General features: G+C 33.8%; 1 protein-coding gene across 17 annotated transcripts in view; it reads right to left on the reverse strand.

The window, feature by feature from the left end:
- Positions 1 to 25,463, reverse strand: part of PCDH15 (protocadherin related 15) — a 764,244-nt gene that overhangs the window by 472,237 nt on the left and 266,544 nt on the right. For all 17 annotated transcript variants that reach the window (XM_057735541.1, XM_057735540.1, XM_057735538.1 and 14 more), the window contains 2 exons: positions 16,421 to 16,581; positions 159 to 314 (listed from right to left, as the gene is read on the reverse strand). In XM_057735541.1, coding sequence (XP_057591524.1) covers positions 159 to 314; positions 16,421 to 16,581 — 317 coding nt within the window. The remainder of the gene's footprint in view (positions 1 to 158; positions 315 to 16,420; positions 16,582 to 25,463) is intronic.

Consider the following 25,463-nt stretch of genomic DNA (forward strand, 5'->3'; position numbering starts at 1 on the left):
CCTTATTTATTCTAAAGCATTATTTTTAAAAATGTTTTCTTGATATTTCTAAGCAGTTAAGATGGTTACTATAGAGGAAAATTTCAAAATATTTATAACATACAGTCAGTTACATATATCAACAAAAAAGAAACAGAGAGAAGTGGATAGAAACTGACCTCATTCACTGTGGCGTAGTAGCTTTCATGCCTGAATGTGGGTGAGTTGTCATTTCTGTCTCTCACCACGATTCGAACTTCATGGTAGATAACAGTGCCCACTTTTTTGTTGATGCACTGAACTTGCACCACGATGGAGTGTATGTTCACTGGAGGCTGCAATACAGAAATTGCATCTTTTTTAAAAAAATTGAAACTGAAGCATTGCATTACTGTCAAAGTAATTGTTTGATAAAATCTTCTATGCTTATTCACTTTTAAATGATAGTAATTTATAAAAAATGATCCATTTTGCACTATTTTAAGGACAAGAGAAGACATGCATGATTATTTCATTGTTCAATTTTCAAAACATAGGGTCTCAGGTAGCATTATGTTCATAATTAGAGGACTGGTGATGGACACAATCACAAAATTAATGTCTAATATTTAATGGGATGCCACAAATTTTGTCCTTCCAAAAGTTAAAGAAGCAATGATATAAACTTCTAATTTATAAAAACAATGCATTAATGATAATATACATAGAGTAGAGAGATTGTAAAACTTTTGTGTTCATCTATATTTTGCTAAAATATTACATGCTCATATCTGATAAAAACTAAAATATAGATAACCAAAAGCAGAGAATCCATTCACAAACCAATCAAACTTACTAATTCTATACAGTTAAATGTCTATTTTGCTAATCCTTTCCTCTCATCAAATATACATGTTTTATACACACACACACACACACACACGCGTGTGAATATCATCCCATGTTTGCAAATACAGATTTACTATAGCACTTTGATGTATACTACATGAAGCTGTATTATGTATAACATCATACCTATAGCATAGTTGGTCTAAGTAAAATCTTATAATGAGATGTTTATTGTTGTCAATTCTTGTCATTGCAAGCAATACTTCAATAAACATTCTATACATAAATATGTGCTAACTTGTCTAATTATTTTTATGATAAATTCTTACAAGGGGAGAATTGTCATCATGGGGGCATTTATTACTCAAGTGCTATGGTGAAGGGCTTGCAGGCATGGGATACACACCTACATCTCTGACTCTAAAGTCAAAGTGTTTAACGCCACAAAATATTTCTTTGTGATTTTTAAAACCTTTTTTGAATTTATAAAATTTTCTTTATGTATAATTTTATCGGTATGATCTATTCTGACCAGCCTGTCTAAAATACCATGCCTCTAGTCTGCTCTCTCCTTTCAACTTTCCCCCTATTTATTTACTGTTTTTACTGCTCGTGTACCACATGGCATAAACATTTTATATATTTGGTTGAGATTGTCTCCCTTTACTATACTGGAAGATTCATAAAGCCTGGGAAGTTATTTTGATCATGACTAAATTTCTCTACCCAGTAACTAGCACTGTGTCTAAAACAGATGACTGAGTACTACCCATGTTGTACTGCTTTGCTTCTAGCCTTGGTTCCATAACCTACTAATTGTATGACCTAGAGGCAAAATTTCTCTGTGCTTAGTTTGTTCATCTCTAAAAATGGGGATAATAATAAACACTGATATGACATTATCATCAGAAGAATTATATGAGCTTAACCTATTAACATAACAAAAGTAAACGATTTTTTACTTATAAGAAGCTAAATTTTAAAAGCAGTAAAAAAAAATGAATCTATAAAATACAAACTGACAATCTTGGATTATAAAATGAATTATTAAATATTTGGATTAAAACTAATTTAATGATACAGCAATGATTACTGGAAGTCAGGATAGTTTCATTAAAAATGTCACATTTCTTTTATTTTTTTTAACTATCCTTTTTTTTTTTATAAATGTATTTATTTTATTGGCTGTGTTGGGTCTTTTTTGCTGTGCGTGGGCTTTCTTTTTAGTTGCGGTGAGTGGGGGCTACTCTTCATTTTTGTGCGCGGGCTCCTCATTGCCGTGGCTTCTCTTGTTGCAGAGCACGGGCTCTAGGCACATGAGCTTCAGTAGTCGCAGCACATGGGCTCAATAGTTGTGGCTCATGGGCTCTAAAGTACAGGCTCAGTAGCTGTGGCGCACTGGCTTAGATGCTCCGCGGCATGTGGGATCCTCCCGGAGCAGGGATCGAACCCGTGTTCCCTGCGTTGGCAGGCAGATTCTCAACCACTGCGCCACCTAGGAAGCCCAAAAATGTCACATTTCAAAAGAGAAGAATGTTGTACAAACTATGCCTAACCTGAAGAGAACATTGTTTAATATCACAGTATTTTCATGGCCAATAAAGAGAAAGGCGGTTGTATTGTAACTGTCTGAATAATTGTATCTAGAAAGAATAACCTGAAGCATCATTATCAGATGGAGGAAGGTCTCTACTGAAGTGTCATACAGACCTGAGTTCTAATATCTGCTCCAATTCACTTGTAATCACTGACATATATAAAGGTATTAAAGTCATGTGTGTAAAATCTGTGAATGCTACAAAGCTCAGAAGGATATACACTACATGTAATGATAAAAGACAAGGCTCAAAATCATTTTAATGAGTCAGAATAATAAATTTCAAAAATATACACTTTTACAATAAATTAAAATCATCTTATTTGTATTAGAAAAACAATCATCCAAATATAATAATAGACTACAAACATTAATATGAAAATATAATTGTAAAATTTTGATGAGTAAAAGATGAGTTTACATGCCAACACTGTAAATGAACTACTGGAATAATAATATAAACTACTCCATATGCATTAATAATAGATGAAGAGATAGGTGGATTACAATAAGCACCATTTATTTTATGGGCCAATAGGATGTGAAGTCTAATCACCTTGAGAATGTGTGATAAAATTTGAGATGCTTAAACTAAAAATCATAAGATTAATTAGACATCTGAATGGTTGTTATGAAAAGATCAATTAGTTTATTCATTGTAGTCTCAGAGCGCAGAAATAAGAGTAACAAATAAAAAAATATTATACAGCATATGTTTTCAATATAAATAGAGATTTTCTATTAATCCAATGTGGGACAGAACAGAGTAGACTGTCCAAAAAAAATTAAGCCCCATCACTGAAAATCTGCAGGCTAAAAGATAATTTAAAAAGACTAGGTCTTATAAATTCTCTGGAAAGAATTTGAATTAGATGACCTCCATCTTTACCACCAGTTTTAAAATGTTTGCTTTAATAGGCTTTTTAAGAAAAGTCCTGCATATTTCAATTGAAAGCACAAAACAGAATAAATACTTGTACTATTAGCCCTTGGCACACCTCTCGGAAGACAATCAGGTGACAATTTATGTTCTTGTAAAGTTATTTATCTTATAAATATTGCGAGAGAGACCTATAAAACCATTCCATATCAACTTCTAAATCTATATTGAGTGTCAGCACTGGGACATAAAGGTCACAATCTTTGCAAGTATAGGATCAAATGTAGTGCGCTGAGCCCCTACTTAGTCCTGCTAAGTGCCCATAAATTAGATATAACCAGGTCACCTGGAACTCTTGTCACTGTAACTTTAGTCCCCTATGCAACTGTTAGTAGCATGGATAGAACTTAGCTTGCAATAAATTCCAACCATAATGGATCATGATGAAGGCAAGAATTCCCTGTGGTTAATATATAACACTCATTGTAATCTCACATTGGAATAGATTCTATTCTGCTATGTAAGAAGGTCATAAATATACCAAGTACAGTTCCACCAAGTCTATTAGTGAGAGTTCAGGGACACCAAAATGCTTAGGAATGTGTTAGGGAAATTTTGGGTTATTTTCAATAACTGGGCAAAAATAAGTCATGGCAATTCTGTCTTCTCTGATTCCCTTAAATTGCTTCATTCATGAAACAAGTAAGAAAAATGCTGTGTATAAATTGTTTGGGGGTAATTATTTAGGGTGATTACCATTCATATATACCTCGAGATGCAAACTATTTCCCAAATTTAAAAACAATTGTTAGGAACAACACTCTTTGACATAAATCACTGGCCTACCTCCTAGAGTAATGATAATAAAAACAAAAATAAACAAATGGGACCTAATGAAACAAAATCTTTTGCACAGCAAAGGAAACCATAAACAAGACAAAAAGACAACCCTCAGAGTGGGAGAAAATATCTGCAAACAAATCAGCAGACAAAAGCTTAATCTTCAAAATATAGAAAGAGTTCATGCAGCTCAATATAAAAAAAGAAAAAGAAAACAACCCAATCCAAAATAGGTGGAAGACTTAAATAGGTATTTCTCCAAAGAAGACATACAGATGGCCAAGAAGCACATGAAAAGATGTTCAACATCACTAATTATTAGAGAAATGCAAATCAAAACTACAATGAGGTATCACCTCACACTGATCAGAATGGCCATCATCAAAAATCTACAAACAATAAATGCTGGAGAGGGTGTAGAAAAAAGGGAATCCTCTTGCACTGTTGGTGGGAATGTAAACTGACATAGCCACAATGGAGAACAGTATGGAGGTTACTTAAAAAACTAAAAACAGAACTACCATATGACCCAGCAATCCCACTACTGGGCATATACCCAGAGGAAACCATAATTCAAAAAGATACATGCACCCAAATGTTCACTGCAGCAGTATTTAAAATAGGCAGGTCATGGAGACAACCTAAATGCCCATCAACAGATGAATGGATAAAGAGGATGTGGTACATATATACAATGGAATATTACTTAGCCATAAAAAAAAAAATTGGGTCATTTGTAGAGATGTGGATGGACCTAGAGACTGTCATACAGAGTGAAGTAAGTCAGAAAGAGAAAAACAAATATCATATATTAACACATATATGTGGAATCTAGAAAAATGGTACAGATGAACCTATTTGCAAGATAGCAATAGAGACACAGATGTAGAGAGCAAACATATGGACACCAAGGGGGGGAAGGGGGGGTGGGATGAATTGGGAGATTGGGATTGACATATATACACTAATATGTATAAAATAGATAACTAATGAGAACCTGCTGTACACCACAGGGAACACCACTGTGCAGTAGAAACTAACACAACATTGTAAAACAACTATACCCCAATCAAAAAAAATTGTTTAGCATACTACTCTGGATATATATTTGTATATCTGTATGTTAGTATACATGTATGAATACATTTTGACATGCACAGATAAAGTTCAGGAGTGATATGTACCAACAGTTGATGAAGATTATCTTTGAAAACTAAGGTTGAGAGTAAAAAGTAAGGAAAGCATTTATTTCCAATAAATATGTATGAATTTTTTAATTTAAAAAAATTGCTGTTTTTCAGACAATCACTTAAGTTGCAATATGCAAAGTGAAGCTTTTATAAAAAACTTATTGATGTGAACAGTTGATTATAGTACACATATTCAGTCTAAGGAGAACTGAGTTTTTCCTAGAAACTACATTATTTGGATTGCTTAATAATTTAGGGGGAAAATAAATGTTTAACAAACCTTAATAAGAATTGATTTTACTTTTAACAAAGCAAAGGCAAAGGTTATTCACTCCTCATAGGAATTAAAGGTTTTTATCATGATTTTTCTTACTATATACATACTACTTTTACAAAATAAAAAAATCTTCACTACTTTAAAAATAAACTGGAGGATAGTGAAAAGAAATAAGACCCAATGTGTTGTAGAAATGCTTTTCTAATAATGAAACAGAAGTTAACATAAATGGCTGGCCAGAGTTGTAAGTGTACTTCATAAATTAAACTTTCATAATAAATGGTATTTTAAAGAAATTGCCTAAAGAAGAAAGTACTGATTTGAAAATATTATTAGGTATATATAATATTTAGAAACTTATAGGTTTTTCACAATCAGTTATTAAGGACATTAAGTTTATTTAATTGTACTTATACACAAAGTTCAATATGGGTTGGGATTAATATAACATAGTCCTTGTACATTAAGCAAATCCTGTAAAACTGATATGAGATTCATATAGATAACTATGAGTCAAAAAAGAGTTTTGAACGAGTTCCCTGGTGGTCCAGTGGTTAGGACTTGGTGCTTTCACTGCCGTGGCCCAAGTTCCATCCCTGGTCAGGGAACTAAGATCTCACAAGCTGCATGGCACAGCCAAAAGAAAAAAAAGAGTTTTGAAGGCTTAGGAGTTTAGAATAAGAAATTATGTACCACTGTTACTATTAGGAAATATTTTACATAATGAGTAGAAATTTAAGACTTGTCTTGGTAGTAGATAACAGTCAACTGATGGTAATGGATAAAGGTAATTTCAAAGCATAGGTTCAAAAGAGTATCAGGGAAAGCATGATAAGAAAAAGTTTGACCATGTTAAGGGAAGAGCAATTAGTTCAGCTTTCCTAGATTAGAGAATATGTTTCTAAACAAAAGGAAAAGAGATAGATAGGCTGCAGCTTGAATCTAGGAAACCTCAAGGGCCAAATGAACCAGTCTGCAATGAAAATTCATCTACCAACAAGGTCAGAAATGTGCTTTGAGACACTAAAACTGGAGCAGGTTGAATAATGAAATATAGTAAGGAGAACTACTAGGAGATTGTTCCAAAGTCAAGTGAGAACTAAGAGTGCTTGTACTGGAGTTATACTGATAGATGCAAATGCAAGACGTACTCTGGAGATAAAAGTACAAAACTTGGTAGTTAAATGTATATTGGCTGGGAATAGAAGTCAAAGCTCTTGTGCATTTACCAAATTAGAGTCCAAAAGAAGAGATGTTAAGATGTTCTGATTGTTCCATGAGCTTGGATTGTAAGAATTAATATAGTTAAAATGGCCATACTACCCAAAGCAGTTACAGATTTAATGTGATCCCTATGAAATTACCCATGATATTTTTCACAGAACTAGAGCAAATAATCCTAAAATTAATATGGAACCATAAATGACCCAGAATTGCCAAAGCAATTCTTAGGAAAAAGAACAAAGCAGGAGGTATAACCCTTACAGACTTCAGGCAATACTACAAAGCTACAGTAATCAAAACAGCATGGTACTGACACAAAAACAGACATATGGATCAATGGAACGAAATAGAGAGACTCACACACATATGGACAATTAATCTTTGGCAAAAAATGCAAGAACATACAATGGGGAAAAGACAGTCTCTTTAGCAAGTGGTATTGGGAAAGTTGGACAGCCGCATGTAAATCAATGAAGTTAGAACACACACTCACACCATACACAAAAATAAACTCAAAATGGCTTAAAGACTTAAATATAAGACATGATAATATAAAACTCCCAAAAGAGAACATACGCAAAACATTTTCTGACATACATCATAGCAATGTTTTCATAGGGCAGTCTCCCAAGGCAATAAAATAAAAGGAAAAATAAACAAATGGGAACTAGTCAAACTTGCAAGCTTCTGTACATCAAGGGAAACCATAAACAAAATGAGCAGACAACCTACAAACCAGGAGACAATATTTGCAAATGATGTGACAGACAAGGGCTTAATTTCCAAAGTATACAAACAGATCATACAACTAGACAACAAAAAAGCAAACCCAATCAAAAATTGGGCAGAAGAACCTAAACAGACATTTCTCCAAAGAAAACATCCAGATGGCCAATAGACACATAAAAAGATGCTCATCATCACTAATTTTAGAGAAATGTGAATCAAAACTACAATGAGGTACCACCTTACACTGGTCAGAATAGGCATTATTAAAATGTCTACAAATAATAACTGTTGGAGAGGATGTTGAAAAAAGGAAATCCTCTCACACTATTGATGGGAATGTAAATTGGTGCAGCCATTATGGACAACAGTATGGAGGTTCCTCAAAAAACTAGAAACAGAGTTGCCATATGATTTAGCTATTCCTCTCCTGGGCATATATCCAGACAAAACTCTAATTCAAAAATATACATGCACTCCTATGGTCACAGGAGCAATATATACAATAGCCAAGACATAGAAACAACCTAAATGTCCATCAACACATAAATGGACAAAGAAGATGTGGTATATATACACAATAAAATATTACTCAGCCATTAAAAAGAATGAAACAATGCCATCTGCAGCAACATGGATGGACCCAGAGATTATCATACTAAGTGAAGTAAGTCATAAAGAAAAGGCAAATACCATATGATACCACTTATATGTGGAATCTAAAGTACAACAAAAATGAGCATATCTACGAAACAGAAACAGACTCACAGACATAGAGAACAGACTTGTGGTAGTCAAGGAGGAGTGGGGTGGGAAAGGGAGGGATTGGGAGCTTGGAATGAGCAGATGCAAATTAGTATATAAAGGATGGATAAACAACAAGGTTTGACATACAGCACAGGAAACTATATTCAATATCCTGTGATAATCCAGAATGGAAAAGAATATGAAAAAGAATATGTATATATATATGTGTGTAATTGAATGTCACTTTGCTGTGCAACAGAAATTAACACAATCTTGTAAGTCAACTATATTTTAATAAATTTTTTAAAAAGTTGGGATTGTTATGAACATAATTTCTCACTATTCAAATCTTTCAAAAATTTTGAGTTTTCAGATAAACATAACATGACTGTACCAGAACTACATTTTGTCTATTACAATTTGAATTATCTATTTTATCATCTCCACAATTATCCTATGTCCAATAAAGATTACAGAATATTTCTCATGAGACAATAATTATAGACTTTAAAGTAATAGATATTAAAACAAAAAATGAAATAAAAGACAAATAAGGGCACTACATAATGATAAAAATCTCAACTAAATAAGAAGATATAACGTTTTAAAACATATGTATATTTAATATGAGTGCCTAAATATGTAAAACAAATATTAACAAACATAAATAGATAAATTGACACTAAATCAATAATAGTTGCAGACCTTAATTCTCCACTTATATCAGTGAATAGAGCATCTAGACAGAAATTGAATAAGGAAACATTGATCTTAAATGACACACTGTATCACACAGACTAAACAGATATCAACAGAGCATCCCATTCAAAAGGAGCACAATTACCCATTCTTTTCAAGTCCACATGGAACTTTCCCCATAACAGATCACATGCTAGCCACAAAACAAGTCTCAATACATTTAAGATTACTGAGATCATATTGAGCATATTTTCCCACCACAATTGTATGAAACTAGAAACCAATTACAGGAAGAAAACTGCAGAAAATACAAACACATGGAGACTCAACAACATGCCACTAAAAAAATAAACAATGGGTCAACAAAGAAATTGAAGAGGAAATTAAAAACAAAAAATATCTTGGGAGGAATGAAAATAGAAACACAATTTTCCAAAATCTATGGGACACCATAAATATAGTTCTAAGAGGGAAATTTATGGTGATATGGAAAAATATCAAATAAACAACCTAGTTTTACACCTAAAGGAATTAGAAAAACAAAGCCCAAAATTATTAGAAGAAAGGAAATGATAAAGATCAGAGTGGAAACAAATGAAAAAGAGACTAAAGAGAAATAGAATAATGAAACTAAGAGCTGTTTTTTTGTAAAGATAAACAAAATTGATCTTTAGCCAGACCCATCAAGAGAAAAAGAGAGGGGGCCCATATAAAGTAAATCAGAAGTGAAAGAGGAGAATTTACAACTAATAACATAGAAATACAATGATAAGAGACTACTACAGACAAGCATATGCCAAAAATTGAACAACCTAGAAGATATAAACAAATTCCTAGAAACATACAATCTTCCAAGACTGAATAAGAAAGAAATAGAAAATACGAACAGACAAATTACTAGCGATGAAATTAAACCAGTAATCAAAAAACTCCCAACAAACAAAAGTATAGGACCAGAAAGCTTCACAGGGGAATTCTAACAATCATTTAGCATTAATACCTATTCTTCTCAAACTATTCCAAGAAAAAAGAGAAACAAAAGGAATGCTTCCAATCTCATTTTATGAGGCCAGCATTACCCTGATATCAAAACCAGACAAAGACACCATAAAAAGAGAAATTACAGGCCAATATTCCTGATTAACATAGATGCAAAATTCTTAACAAAATATTAGCAACAATACATTATTAAAAGGACCATACATAATGATCAAATGGGATTTATTCCAGGGATGCAAGGATGGTTCAATCTGCAAATCAATCAAAATCATACACCACATTACCAAATGAAGGATAAAAATCATATGATCATCTCAATAGATACAAAAAAGGATTTGACACAATCCAACATCCATTCATGATAAAATAAAAAAAAAAAGACTCTCAAAAAGTTGGTAGAGAGGGACAATAATGGCCATTTATGACAAACTCACAGCTAACATCAAACTCACTGTTGAAAAGCTGAAAAATTTTCCTCTAAGATCAAGAATAAGACAAGGATGCCACTCTCACCACTTTTGTTCAACATGGTATATTGGAAGTCCTAGCCTCAGCAATGAGACAAGATAAAATAAATAAAAGGTATCCAAATTGGAAGAGAAGTAAAACTGTCACTATTTGCAGATGACATAATACTGTATATAGAAAACACTGACTCCACCAAAAATTATTATAACTAATAAATTCAGCAAAGTTTCAGGATACAAATTTAATATACAGACGTCTGCTGTATTTCTATACATTAATAATGAACTTTCAGAAAGAGAAATCAAGTAAACAGTCCTATTTACAACTGCATCTAAAAGAATAAATATCTACAAATAAATTTAACCAAGGAGGTAAAAGATCTGAACTCTGAAAACTCTAAGACACTGATGAAAGAAATGGAAGATGACACAAATAAATGGAAAGATATATCTTTCTTGCAGACTGGAATAATTAATATTGTTAAAATTCCAATACTATCCTAAGCAATCTACAGATTCAATGCAATCCCTATCAAAATAATCATGGCATTTTTCACAGAAATAAAATAAATAATCTAAAAATGTATAAGAGGGATGATAGAATAAAATGAATATACTTAACTTTGGAGGAAAAAAAAATCACCCCATTGTTTTATTTTGCTTCATGTTTCTCATTTTACCATAGACAAGTGCTAAATTTTAAAGACTGGCCCTTTACCTACATATGAGTTGGTCAAAAAGTTCCTTCAGTTTTTAAGCAAAAACAAAAGACACATTTTTCATTGTCACCAAGAACTTTATTGAAAAAAGTATTTGCCCTTTTGTTCCACTATCTTCTGCCACTTTTCAGGCAAATTCATAATTCTATCTTCCCAAAACTTCTTATCTTTTTGAGCCAAGATCTTTTCCAGGTGACTTTTACAATCATCCTAGGAATTGAAATTTTTTCCACTAAGAGAATTTTGTAAAGACTGAAATAAATGGAAATCTGAAGGTGCAATGTCTGGTGAATATGGTGGATGAATCAGAACTTCTCAGCCAAGCTGTAACAGTTTTTGTTTGATCATCAAAGAAATATGAGGGCTTGTGTTATCTTGATGGAAGATTATGCATTTTCTGTTGACTAATCCCAATGCTTTTCATTGATTGCTGCTTTTAGTTGGTCTCATTGGAAGCAGTACTTGTTGGAATTAATTGTTTGGCTTTCCAGAAGGAGCTCATAATAGAGGACTCCTTTCCAATCCCACCATATACACAACATCACCTTCTTTGCATGAAGACTGACTTTTGGTGTGGTTGATGGTGGTTCATTTCACTTGCCCCACAATCTCTCCCATTCCACATTATTGTACAGTAAACATTTTTCATAGTCCGTCACAATTTGTTCTAAAAACAGAATGTTTTTGCTACACTTCAGCAGAGAATTGCATGCAGAAATATGGTTAAGAAGGTTTTTTTCGCTTAACTTATGTGGAACCCAAACATCAAAGCAATTAACATAACAAAGCTGGTACAAAGGATTTTCAACCTTGATTTGGATATCTCCTGCATGGCATAATGTAGATTGTTCTCAATTAACGTGTATATTTGATTGCTATCAACTTCAACTTGTTCACCGTGGAGCATCATCCAACAAGAAATCTCCAGTACGAAACTTCACAAACCACTTTTAACACGTTTGATCAGTCACAGCACCTTCTCCATACACTGCACAAATGTATTTTTGTGTTTCAGTTGTGTTTTTTACCTTTTTTGAAATAATAAAGCATAATATGCCGAAAATGTTGCTTTTTTCTTCCCATCTTCAATATTAAAATGGCTACACAAAAATTCACCAATTTTGATGTTTTTTTTAAACGCACGCTGATTTGACAACTGTCACAATACAATCTAACAAAATTGTTTCAAATGAAATTAAAGACAACTAATTGCTGCTCGAGCCACCTTACAGAAAAAAACAAATGAACTTTTTGCCCAACCCAATATTTACCTTTAACTCTACTGCATAGTAGATTATGAAAGAAAATACTGAATTAGCAAAACTTTGCTTCCTTTCAGCTCTAATTTTATCCCTAAATCTACTGCATAGTAGATTATGAAAGAAAATACTGAATTAGCAAAACTTTGTTTCCTTTCAGCTCTAAAATTCAGTAATTTTGTAAAGCATCTATACTCAGCTAACTTTAAGTGATACTATACTAAAAATATGTGCGGTGTCTAGTTAATCTTGCCTTCATCTTACATTTGGTATTACTATCTGGCTTTTCCTCTCTTCTTCCTGATTTCTCTGTCAATGAGGGCTCCACCATCTTAATTTTGTAACAGAAGCCACATAATCTCATACTTTGATTTTCTGGATTGAGGATATTCTTAACATTATTATCTTTTACTCTGAACTGAAAGCATTTTCCTCCTCAATCTTTCTCAACTAATGCTGCCAGGAAAGAAGACAAAGGATAATGTCTTACCATTTATTTGTCACTCCTTCTTCTATGGTCACAAATTCTATTTAAGGAAAAAAACAAACAAACAAAAAACTGCAAAGTGCCCCACTCATAGAAGGCCCAAGTCCTATGACTATTTTAATTCAGGTTTTGTAAGTCCCACCACCCAGTGAGAATACCTGTACAAAACGGCAATATTATATCTTTGGCGTACCAGCTTGAATTCACTTATTACAAGGTTTAGAGTATCTTTTATTTACTATTTTGTCATTAATTGAACAAGTTGATTTGCCAAGTGGTAAATATATTGCAAATATATGAGCATGTTTTTGTTTCCCTTTTTTTTCCTTTACAGGTTTCGCTCGGCCATATTCATTTAACATTTAATAGTCTTATACAGATGGCCAACAAACTCATGAAAAGATGCTCAACATCACTAATCATCAGAGAAATGCAAGTCAAAGCCATAATGAGGTATCACCTCACACCAGTCAGAATGGCCATCATCACAAAATCTGGAAACAACAAATGTTGGAGAGGGTGTGGAGAAAAGGGAACTCTCCTGCACTGTTGGTGGGAATGTAAGTTGGTACAGCCACTATGGAAAACAATTTGGAGGTTCCTTAAAAAATCACAAATAGAACTACCATATGATCCAGTAATCCCACTTCTGGGCATATACCCAAAGAAAACCATAATCCCAAAAGAAACTTGTACCATAATGTTTATTGCAGCACTATTTACAATAGCCAGGACATGGAAGCAACCGAAATGCCCATCAACAAATGAATGTAAAGAAGATGTGGCATATATACACAATGGAATATTACTCAGCTATAAAAAGGGATGAGATGGAGCTATATGTCATGAGGTGGATAGACCTAGAGTCTGTCATACAGAGTGAAGTAAGTCAGAAAGAGAAAGACAAATATTGTATGCTAACTCACATATACAGAATCTAAAAATGGTACTGATGAACTCAGTGACAAGAACAAGGACGCAGATGCAGAGAATGGACTGGAGAACTTGAGGTTTGGGGGGGGCGGGGGGTGAAGGGGAAGCTGAGATGAAGCGAGAGAGTAGCACAGACATATATATAGTACCAACTGTTAAATAGATAGCCGTGGGAAGTTGTTGTATAACAAAGGGAGTCCAACTCGAGGTTGGAAGATGCCTTAGAGGACTGGGACGGGGAGGGTGGGAGGGACTCGAGGGAGGGTGGGGAGGAGTTGAGGGAGGGAGGGAATACGGGGATATGTGTATAAAAACAGATGATTGAACTTGGTGTACCCCCCCCCCAAAAAATAAACATTTAATAGTCTTCAGCATCTTTAGCAAATTTCAGTTAGGTGTCCAATGACAACACTTTAACTTATAAAACATCTTTGCAAGTTTAACTTGACCATAGCATTTCTAATACAAAATAACATTTAAATGCAAAGGAACTTATTTTCAATTATTCTGTTAAAGAACCAGCCTGGATGGTTCATTAAGTGATACTTGGATGGTTCACCTTTTTGTAATTATTTCTTTCAGATCAAATCAATTGTAAGTATATTCCCATGATACTATTTTAGTTTACCCAATGTCCAATAAATGCTGCCCTTATGAGAAATTTAAAAAAAAATACCAAGGAAACAGATAAGTATCAAAAATTGAAGATAATTTTTGGTAAGTAATTAAAATTAAAACAATGCCGTAGGCTGGAGAGATGGAATGCATTTTATTTATGCTGAAGGATATCCTTTCTTTTGACTCATAAATTAGACCCAGAACTTGTGCTTTTAATGTCAAATGGAGGAAAAAAAAGTTATTCCCAAAAGAAAGTAATTTACCAGTAAACAAGTAAATCATCATAATCATAGGTGATTTTAAAAAAGGACACAAAACATACAATGACCTAAAATAGGTAAATATTCTGTAATTCTCCAAACATGTTACATTATAAAATTCATATGACTTGGATATGAATGTTCCTAATTAAAGCCAGTAAAGGATGCCTCACAGGAGGTGGACAAAATAAGTAAAGGGGGTCAACCATATGGTGATGAATGATAACTAGACTTGTGGTGGTGATCACTCTGTACTATAGGCAGATGTTGAACTATAATGCTGTACACCTGAAACCAGGTGTAATATCATATAATACAATTAAAAAAAAAAAAGGATGCCTGTGAGTAACATAGCTTGCAGAGACTCTTGCAGCTTGCCAGTTTGTGCTACTATCCAGATTGTCTTCATAAAATTAAGACTTACTATAAGATAAATTAAGATAAGGCAAGATAAATTCTAAGATAACAACTATCCTTATTCTATTTTACACCTTCTTAGCCACCCAGTCAAAACTGTAAATTGTGCGGTGTAAAGAATGTTGCCATGATGAAAGGACACAGCGAGTGAGAGCAATGGTGGAGATGGGAACAGCATCAAGGATGACTCTTTCCCCTCTAGGTTGAGCCCAACAGACCCATTTCTATTCTCCACTGATATCCTCTATTCACATCTGTCCCCACTGCTCAATCAGCTGAATTATGGGCCTCCCCCAAGTGTACAAGGGCAGCCCGTCCTGGTGGGAGAGTCCTATTACTACCCACCTCACCACACAGCTCTTAAAGACCCTGAATTTTAGATATGAAATAGATTAGGGATCATCTACTCCACATCGTATTTAAAGTGGATCATAAATCCCAAACACTGTAGTGAGATGATTCAGGTTCACTAGGTTGAATATCTGACATTTGGATTTTATAAAGTGGAAATTTGGGAGTAGGCATGTTTAGATGTACTTCTTGAGTTTTTCCAAAGTCCTGTACAATTACTGGTTATAACACCCCTCCACACACACCCACATATACTCACACACACTTTTCTCTGCACTCAAGACTAGAATGCAAATAAGTGAAAATAAAGTTATATTAGAGAGCTACTTAAATCTACTCAAGTTTTTCAACTTTTTCAGAAAGAAGAGATTTAATTATGGTTATTTAGGCATTCTTAATAGCTAAATTCAATACTTAGGTCATGCTGCCTGAGAACAACTGGACTGGGACATTGCCAGGAAAATTCTGCTCACCTTCTTTTAATTTTTTTCAGCTCTATAAGCACATTGACACTCATCTCTCAAGCAACGCTTACTGCTTGTAACTCCTGTTAGTAGTTCAACTAAAGTTTCTGTCCTCAAGCCAACACATAGTTGTACTCTCAAACTTTGCATGAATTGGGCTGTACTTATCCTGCTTTTCCAAGGTTACCACCCTTTTATTCTGAGCACTGTGTTCTCTCCTTATTCAGAAGTCTGACAAGCTTCCAGGATGTCAGAAAGAAATACAATGATTCTCTCAGACACAGATGGTCCCTCTTCCTTTCTTTCAAGGAGTTTAAAAAAGAAATGCTTTTGTTGATGAACACAGAAAATAAACTTTAATTATATAATGAAAATTTGATATGTCAGCAAACATGTGCATATATTTAAATTATAATACATTTGTAACAGAGGGGCAAAGAAAAAAAAAAATGTACTAACATCTCTATCCAGAACTCTGCCAGTGCTGTTCAGGAAAAGCATTTGTTTAACAGGATCCAACAATACCCAGTAATCCATGTTGTCCTTTAAAGAGAGTTCTATCGTTGGGTCTGGTCCCCCAGCAGTCCCTTTGATTAGCATGTTATCCACCAGAATCGTACCTGCAAACCAAAGAGAGTTATTTGAAAATATGTTCTACTTGTATGCATTCTTTAACAAAGATCATACGCTTAAATCCTAGCTGACTTGCGAATCTGTTTCAAAGCAGAAGATATTCAGCTTTATATCTGGCATGATATAGAAAATGTCCTGTTTCAAAAAGGCAAAAATACCTTTATAATGCTAAAATAAATGATATTTTTGGGAGATCAGGTGGGAGGCAGAGATTCAAACTCTTGGTGAGTTTCACCATCTATTTCTTGTTTCTTTTTAATAACATGAATCTGTTCCCCTCCCTGTCCGTCACTTCTCACAGGAGTTATCACTGAATTTTATCCTGAACAAAAGGAAAGCCTATAATAACAGAGGCTGATACTTCAATTCACTCAGTAAGACTTCTGATATGAAAAGAGATATCTTGAAAATAAGAGAAAGGAAGAAAAAGAAAGAGATAAAGAAATAGTAGAGACTCCCATGGTGAGAACTGCTTCTTTCTCTTTTATTTTAGAGCAAATGCCTAAAACATAAATCTTAATGTGAAAGGCAAAACTAGTGTGCAGATACACAATAGAAGCCATTGTTCTTTAGGACATGTCTGGGGTATTCAACGAGAACAACATACTATTTTAATGTAACATTTCAATACTTGCTTTCTTATTATTCTTTCAGTAGGCTGAATTGTAGACATTTGTTAAATAAGAGATGAAACAAGAGTAGATCTCCAATCTCTCCTACTCTGTTAGAGATTCCATCTATTTTATAAATTGAACACAAACAGCACTGATGCAATTCAAATCCCCTCTTTTTTCCCATACTGCAATGATCCATTTGACAAACAGTAATGCACTATAGCTTACAGCAATCATTTTCAGCTGATCCATTTTATTAAACTTATGGCATAAAGAAGAGATGTGGCCATGCAAATAAAAATGCACCCTCCTAAGGACATTAGAATAAATGGCATATATCTAAAAAATTCATTGCCTTAGGATAGCATACAAGAATATATAGATAATCTATAAATATAAATCCAGCTTGAAGAATAATAATGCAAAACTTATCGGCTGCTTTTTCTTAAGGTACAAAACTGGCTTCAATATTATATCATTGCATAATTATAAATAAAAGGAGGGTCTCTGGAAGATTTTTCTAAGCAAGTTAGTAATATTGCTTTATCATGTTATTACTAATGAGCTTTATCTCACTAAGAAATGTTGAAAGGAACCATTCTTTTATAGCAATATATATAAATAAGGTTTAAAGGCACACTCACACACATACTTTTCTATAAGGCAAATTATCTACTTCTACATTTTCACATACTAATACACATATATGTAAATATATGAGTGAAACTAATCCTTCTATTTTTTTTACTGAACTGACAAATATATAATCTGCAGATATTACATCCAAAAGTACAGACGATGGCATTTTCTGGTCTACAAATATATTCTAGACCTGAGTACACATTCTTTCACAAATATTTCACACAACTAACCTTTGAAAAATTATTTGGTCTGTGTTTTCAATGTGTAATTAAGAAATTAAATGGGATTCTACATTCTTATTAAGAAAAAATAAAGAAATGTATAATGAGTAGGTCAACTAACATTTAACATTTGTTTCTTGACTCAATAATGCATAACAGCAGCAATAAGCAGGTCTTTCTCTAGTGTATGTACACACTATGCAGGTACACCAAGGGAAGGCATAATAAAAAATTGTTGAAATCAGGAAAAAAGAGTTAACTTAGTTTGACACTCATATCATAGAAGTGAAGAGAGCTGGCCCTGGAGTTGACATAGTTAGAATCCAATCTGGGATCCACCATTTACTAGCCACGTGACAGTGGACAGTTACTTAACTCCACTACCTTCAATTTCCCTCTTCTACAAAATCAAAAATCGATACAATAGAAGAGGTATTTTTTATTATAACACCATATGTATGTACTTGAAAAAAAACTTGTGTTCTTGTATCAACAGCATTAACAAAAGCTAAAACAATCAAAATCAAAATAGTAGCACAGTTAAATATTTAATGATATTTTCTCCAAGCATCATAGTCAATCTTTACAGCCTTAAGTTTGTGGTTTATGCGTCTTCCTTCAAGAAGTAGGTATTGAGGGTCATCTGCTTCTAAATGCAGACTTTTTCAATGAAATTGAAAATTTGATCCAGCATTTAGCATTCTTCATTAATCTATTGTTTAAAACTCTGAAAAATAATTTCACAGCTCCTTCATCTGCACCCACAGCTTCTCTATATTAACATATCATCAGTCATAGCCACTAATGTAAACTCAACTTGCATAAAATAAAGGTGCTGCAGATTTTCAGCTTTTTTCTTAAGATCCTCTTAAACAGCTATTTATTTTTAACTATGATAAAAGATGTGCCCAGAATATGTCAAAACATAAATGTACTATAAAATAACTTATGAATCAATAAAATTGCTTCCTTATACCAACTCCATTCCCCTACTTACCAATGTGTGTAAGATAATTTGCATCAAAGAAGAGCCTGTTGGGTTGGTCTCGTGACTAAATGAGATAATGCATGTGAAGTACTGATTGCAGTCCCTGGTACAGAATAAGTACTTGACAAATGTGAATTATGGTTATTGTTGTTAATGTTATTAATTATATTACATATATTTATATTATATATTAATTATACTAACTCCATTTTGGAAGGGAAAGCATTTGGAACTAAAGCAAAATGACTTATTTTATGTTCCAAAAATTTTTACAAGTCTACTGTTCATGTCACAAAGCTAAGACAGGTATGGCAAGCTGTCTGAAGAATTTATATGTACTCAAATGCAAAATAATCACTCTGGGAAGTTAGAAGGTAGGGAGAGAATGCTCACTCTAGATGAAATTGTAAAGATAATTCTTTGTCTCTGGTGGATGGCAATCCATCCAGGGATCGACAGGCAATCCAAACAAGCCTGGTATCATTAGGGAGTGACTCACTCTTTCCACTTTCTAACTTCAGACAATTTTGATTTTTCTCATAGAAACTAAAATTAGAATTGACAGCAAGAAAGGGATCTTATTCAACAAATTCATTCTAGTAATGATCTTTAGACTGAACACTTTTTACTCATCCCCAGCACACATTTGGTCCTATTAGGGACTGAACACACACACGCACACACACACACACACGTATATTATAGGAACTCAATCATAATTGGATATTTAATATGTTCCCGAAAAATTGTATTTGTTTCTTTAAATAGACAGTTATAACACAAGTGGGTTACTCTCTAAAAGTGCTATGGAGGTGGCAGCGAGGAGAGGGGTCCATTGCCTTTCTAATTAACCTAACTCAATGACGCTGAAAGAGTAAGTTCTACAGGGAGAGAGTAATTGACTGTTTGGACTCATTCCAAACATTAAAATAAGAAAATCACTCTGTGCACAGAACACACTACTTGCTATAAAACAATTAATTATGCAAAGGTGTATAACCAATATGAACTGCATAAAATCTCTCGCAACAATCTTTCCCTAGTTTAAGTCAACTGGAAGAATGTTCAGCTACGTCACATAGCCGGAAGCATCCACTGCTTTTTCTTGCATGTTACTCCTTGCAAATGAAACCATAAACAAAGCTCCCAAATGTACATTATTTGATTAAAGCAAATATTTTTAAAAAGTGAAGTTGTAGCTAATATGTAGTTTTTCATATTAACTAAGCATGGCCATTATGTAGTTGTTTATTGAGTAAAATCTAGATTCCAAGATTATCAGGCTAAGCAAAACTCTTCTTATGCTCAAATCCTTGTCTTCGTTGAAACTTTTCTGGAATTTTCTGGAAGTACTCTCTCTACTTTGTTTTTTCACACTTCTTGGTTTACAATTATATAAAGTACACATTTTAGCTAAGCATATACCCATATCATATCTAGATAACTAATTGGTAAAAGGGAAGAAAATATATGTGAATCCAGCAACTTCATAAAGCAAATAGCAATATTGATTGGGTTGTGTTTGAATGTTAGGGATATATTAGCCACATACAATGTTTGCTAAAGATGGAAAATGATACCAATCAAGTCAACAGTGATGAAACTAAAACTTACAGAAACTAAAAGCATACTACTTGCAAAACTATGTTGGCCTTTAAAATTATATTTTATTTACTTCAAAAGAATAAACCATTACAAAATGGGCAGTTTTGTTCGAGTGCACTTCATTCATATTACCTAAGTAACAATACCTTTTATTTACTTATATTTTACTTCATGATATATGATAGGTGATATATCAAGTATGTCGGGCATACAAGTATAAAACTTTAGGAATAAAGGGATTTTTCCCTCCTTAACTTTTTCCTTATAAATTAATATAAGTATCTTGACATTTAGACAATTGCTAATACCTCTATTCTGTTGTAAATAAAATATTAAGTAAATGCATGTATGTTATGCATTGTGATGTAGAAGGTATGTTCCTTTACTGAACTAAAAATAGGATCATAGAAATTAGAACTAGAAAAGAACGTACCATCTCATACATATATCATATATATATATACGGAAAATGAAGCCAAACATCTGGTATCTCCACATTTCCCTACCCCAAGCATTGAAATAACCTGACCAAGGTGGTGTAGGTAATAAATGCATATCCAAGACCAAATCCCAGGTTTACTAATTCATAGTTTAGATCTCCTTTCCCTATATCTTGCGATCACCTTGGAAATACACAAACTTTTTAATTTAAATATGAAATTATGAAAACCTTGTTAGTTTTGTTTTGAGTTCATGGGAAACACACAAAAATCCAGCTGATGTATAAATTCATTATTTGGATTTCATGCCCTATAATTTTTTGACAAGATTTAAAGGGTTAAAATGGAAACAACTCTAAAGTAAGATATAGGGAGAATAATACAATGTAATTATCAACTACCTGACCTTAGAACTAATTTTCCCAAATTATAGCTATAAGTATAGATGTAGAAATAGTCCCTGACTTTACAGCTAACAACTTGTAAAAGAGAATAGACAGTTGACATTAAGGACAGACCAACAAAACTTCAGGTCAGACTTGGAGTATCAGTTTAAGAAATGAACATACCAACCTAGAATCCCTGATACAACCATTGTACCTTCTTTCCACTGTGGCAGAGGGAATAATTCTGAACAAAGAAGTTGGATCCTGATCTTAGAGAAGCTAAAATGGCCTTGGTATGTCCATGGTAGACAGATTCTTAAGGTGCCCCCATATGCCTGCCTCCTGGTTTTATGTGATTCCCTTCTCCTGAGTATGGGTGGGATTTGTGACTTGCTTCTATCAAAAGAATATGACAAAGGTAATGGGAAATTATATTTACATGTACATTATGTGGTTATATTACATGAGATTCTAGTGACTATCTTGTTGAGGCTCTTTCTCTTTCTTTCCCTAGATGGCTTTGACAAAACAATTAGCCATGTTAGGAGGCCCACATGGCAAGGAACTATGGCAACCTTCAGGAGCTGAGGGTAGTCAGCTGACAGGCAGTCAGACACAGAAGACTTCAGTCCTACAACCACAAGTAAAGTGATTTTGCCAGCCCTGAGTTACCTTGGAAGCAGATGCTTCCCTAGTCAAGTTTCAGCTAAGATTGTAACCTTGACAACACCTTGATTATAGTCTTGTGAGACCATAAGTAGAGGACCTGGCTATGCTATGCCTGTATTCCAGGCCCAAAGAAATTGTGAAATATTAAATGTGTGTTGTAAAATACTATCTACTTCAATATTGTTATGTAGCAATAGACAGCTAAGACAGCCCTAAAGCCAAAAGATCTATATTTAAAATCTTGGCCCCACTACTTACTAAATCTGTGATCTTAGGCAAGTTCCCCAGATTCTTGTAATCATCAATATGCATTGTTATGAAAAATAAATAATGAATGTAAGTAAAGGCACATAGTTACTCAATAAATAATACTTCTCATCTCACTGACACTGGGATGGGAGTTTGCATAGACTGAAGCATATAAGGGCGTTATTCATTCTATTTCATTAAATTTGGAACACTAGCTACATATTTTAAAATATAATATAACTTTTTTTAACTGAGATAGAAGAAGCACGTAACATACATGAAAGCCAAGGGAAAGAAACAGAATATTGTGCATATGCAAAACAGAAAATAAAGGTGGAGGGGCAACAATTTATACACAGTTATCATTGAAAATTTGTCATGGAGCAAAGACCATTTCTTCCTGAAGTAAATAAAAGTGCACAAGATAGCAAGCAGGGGAGGTCATATCACTGAGGTCAAAATGCTTATGAACATTTGCTTACTCTGTCAGCTGGGCTAAATGATAAAATATAAACTTTAAGTGAATTACACTGTATCCAATTCATGGGCATATGAAAATGATGAAGGTTTGTACCCTCAGAATACTGTAAGATTTTCTTTTCAGACCATCAAATTGATGCAGTTGAAATAAAGAAACAGACCACACCATATATTTTTAAAAATATAATGATTATAGAAAGGCAGTTTAAAAATGAGCCAGATCCCCTGTTTCCCCCCACCATTGGAAGACTACAGACTCTAATCTGGCAGTTGCTGTTCTCTCCACCTTAAGAAATCTTTTCTCTCAGGTTCAAACAAATCCCTATACAACTTTACTGAGTGATCCCATAAAGATCCCCTGCTCTCAAAGCTGATGAAAAATGACATTCATCTAATGAAAGCACAGTCAAAACAGAATGTCCATTATATTACAGGGTTATGTTAGTAAATGAAGAAATTCTGCTCCACAGAAAAACTCCTCCAAAGAGTAGCTCATACTCCCTCTGCCACACCTCACCTTACATGTTTTTGAAAATATTCCAGTCAGGCTTTCAACCCAATGTCCCACCAGAAAAGTTTTTGTCTAGGTCTTATTACGAGACTTCATGTTCTTAAATTTGGTAGTTGGTTCTCAATCTTCAACTTTATCACCAACATTTCACATGGTTAATCACTCCCTCCTTCATATACCTCTTTTCACTCACCTTTCAGAACACTTCATTCTTCTGACTTAGTTCACATCATTGTGTGCTCCCGCATGGTCTCCCCTGCTCATTCATACTTGTCTCCATGACTTTAATCTTTGTATATACTCTGTTTTTTTTTTTTTTTTAATTGTCTCATCCAGTCCCATATATACTCTTGACTCATGACTCCCAAATTTAAACCTCCGGTCCAGATTTCTTTTTCCTCTTTTCTGGACCAAAAACACACATCCTAACTGCCTCCTCCATCTCTCCACTCATACGTCAAATAAACAAATCAAACTGAGATCTGATCAAAATGAGCTCTGGATCTTCCCACACAGTTCTATGCCTATTCCTCATAGTGTCTTTCTCACATCAGATAAAGGAAACTCCATCTTTGCAATTTTTCCAGGAAGAAATTTTATTAGTTGTTGACTCACTGTCTCTCATGTCCCATATCCAGTTTGTGAGAAAATACTATTATATACAGAATATATCCAGATTTGACCTTTTTGCTTTACTACCTTTATTGTTATCAACTTGTTCTGTGTCAACATTCTCTCTTAACCAGAGTACTGCAATAAAGTCCCAAGTTATCTTCTTATTGCAGACCTTGCTCTGCCTCAGTCCATTTTCAACACAATAGCCAGAGTTACCCTTCTAAAATACATCAGCTTAAAACTTTCTAGTGGCTCCCAATCTCCCTGAAAATAAAAGCCAATTTCTTATATTATTGTAAAATGCATGCTTTGACTTTGTTCTTTTAGCCACTAGCCTATAAACTATTCTCCAGTAGACCAAGCACACTCCTAACTTATTATCTTTGCCTTGTATCCTCTACCTAGGATCTCCCTTCCCAGAAAGACACAAGATCTGCTCTTTTACTACCTTCTGCTTTGTACTCTAATATCATTTTTTAAAGGAAGCCTTCTCTAACCACTCTATTTAATGACCTAACATACCATATACAGCATATTGTTTATATTTTCCTACTCCCTCCAGCAAGCACTGCAACCACTCCCCGAGATTAACTCCTGCGTGATCCGTTAGGAATTGTAGTTCTCTTAGGTAATGAATTTATTTTAAGCTTATACACATTTTGAAATTTGTGGCTGGAAATATTTCTTTCTCTCTCTCTCTTTTTTAACTAGCTATTAGAAAGCTTTAAAAGTATACCTTATCACTGATGGGTGAATATATTATTGTAACATGAATTTTTTTAGGCTCAAGTAATACTCTATCCCCATCTTTTACCTCCATTTTTGTTCATAATATTATATAATATTCTATACATTTAAAAAATATCCAGAAAAACAACTATGACATAAATATATGAAAACAATTAGACAAATGCATTGTTTCCTCTTGTTTCATTGTTTCTTGCAGCTATGGTCCCAGATATGTTATTAGCCTTTTCAAAAAGCAAAATTATAATAAGTACAAAGCAATTAAAAGATCTTCTCAAATAATGTCATGTGTCAAAATCAACTTATTTTCTCACCTGCTCTAAGAATTAGTACTTAGTATAGCAAGATATATCTTGTATCTGTCCAGAGGTCTCTGTTAGAAATGTCCTCCCACTATGGACTCCATGTGCACCAAGAAACAGTCACTAAAACTTATCATCTCTTTCTGTCACCCAACAATTTTATTCCTAGATTCACTGAAGAGAAATTCTTGCTCATGTATGTCAGAGGGCATGTGTGTGTGTGTGTGTGTGTGTGTGTGTGTGTAAAACAAAGAAAGCCAAACATGGAGGGAAAAGGACTTGTCTCTGAGGTTTGAGGAAAATGAATGTGCATATACTCACTCATATATTTATTTGCACGTATAACTCTTTCTATTTGGAATATAGAATTTAGCAATAGGATAAATTTAACATTGAGTAA

Source organism: Hippopotamus amphibius, chromosome 5 (genome assembly GCF_030028045.1).
Source record: "Hippopotamus amphibius kiboko isolate mHipAmp2 chromosome 5, mHipAmp2.hap2, whole genome shotgun sequence".
NCBI classification, from domain to species: Eukaryota; Metazoa; Chordata; class Mammalia; order Artiodactyla; family Hippopotamidae; genus Hippopotamus; species Hippopotamus amphibius.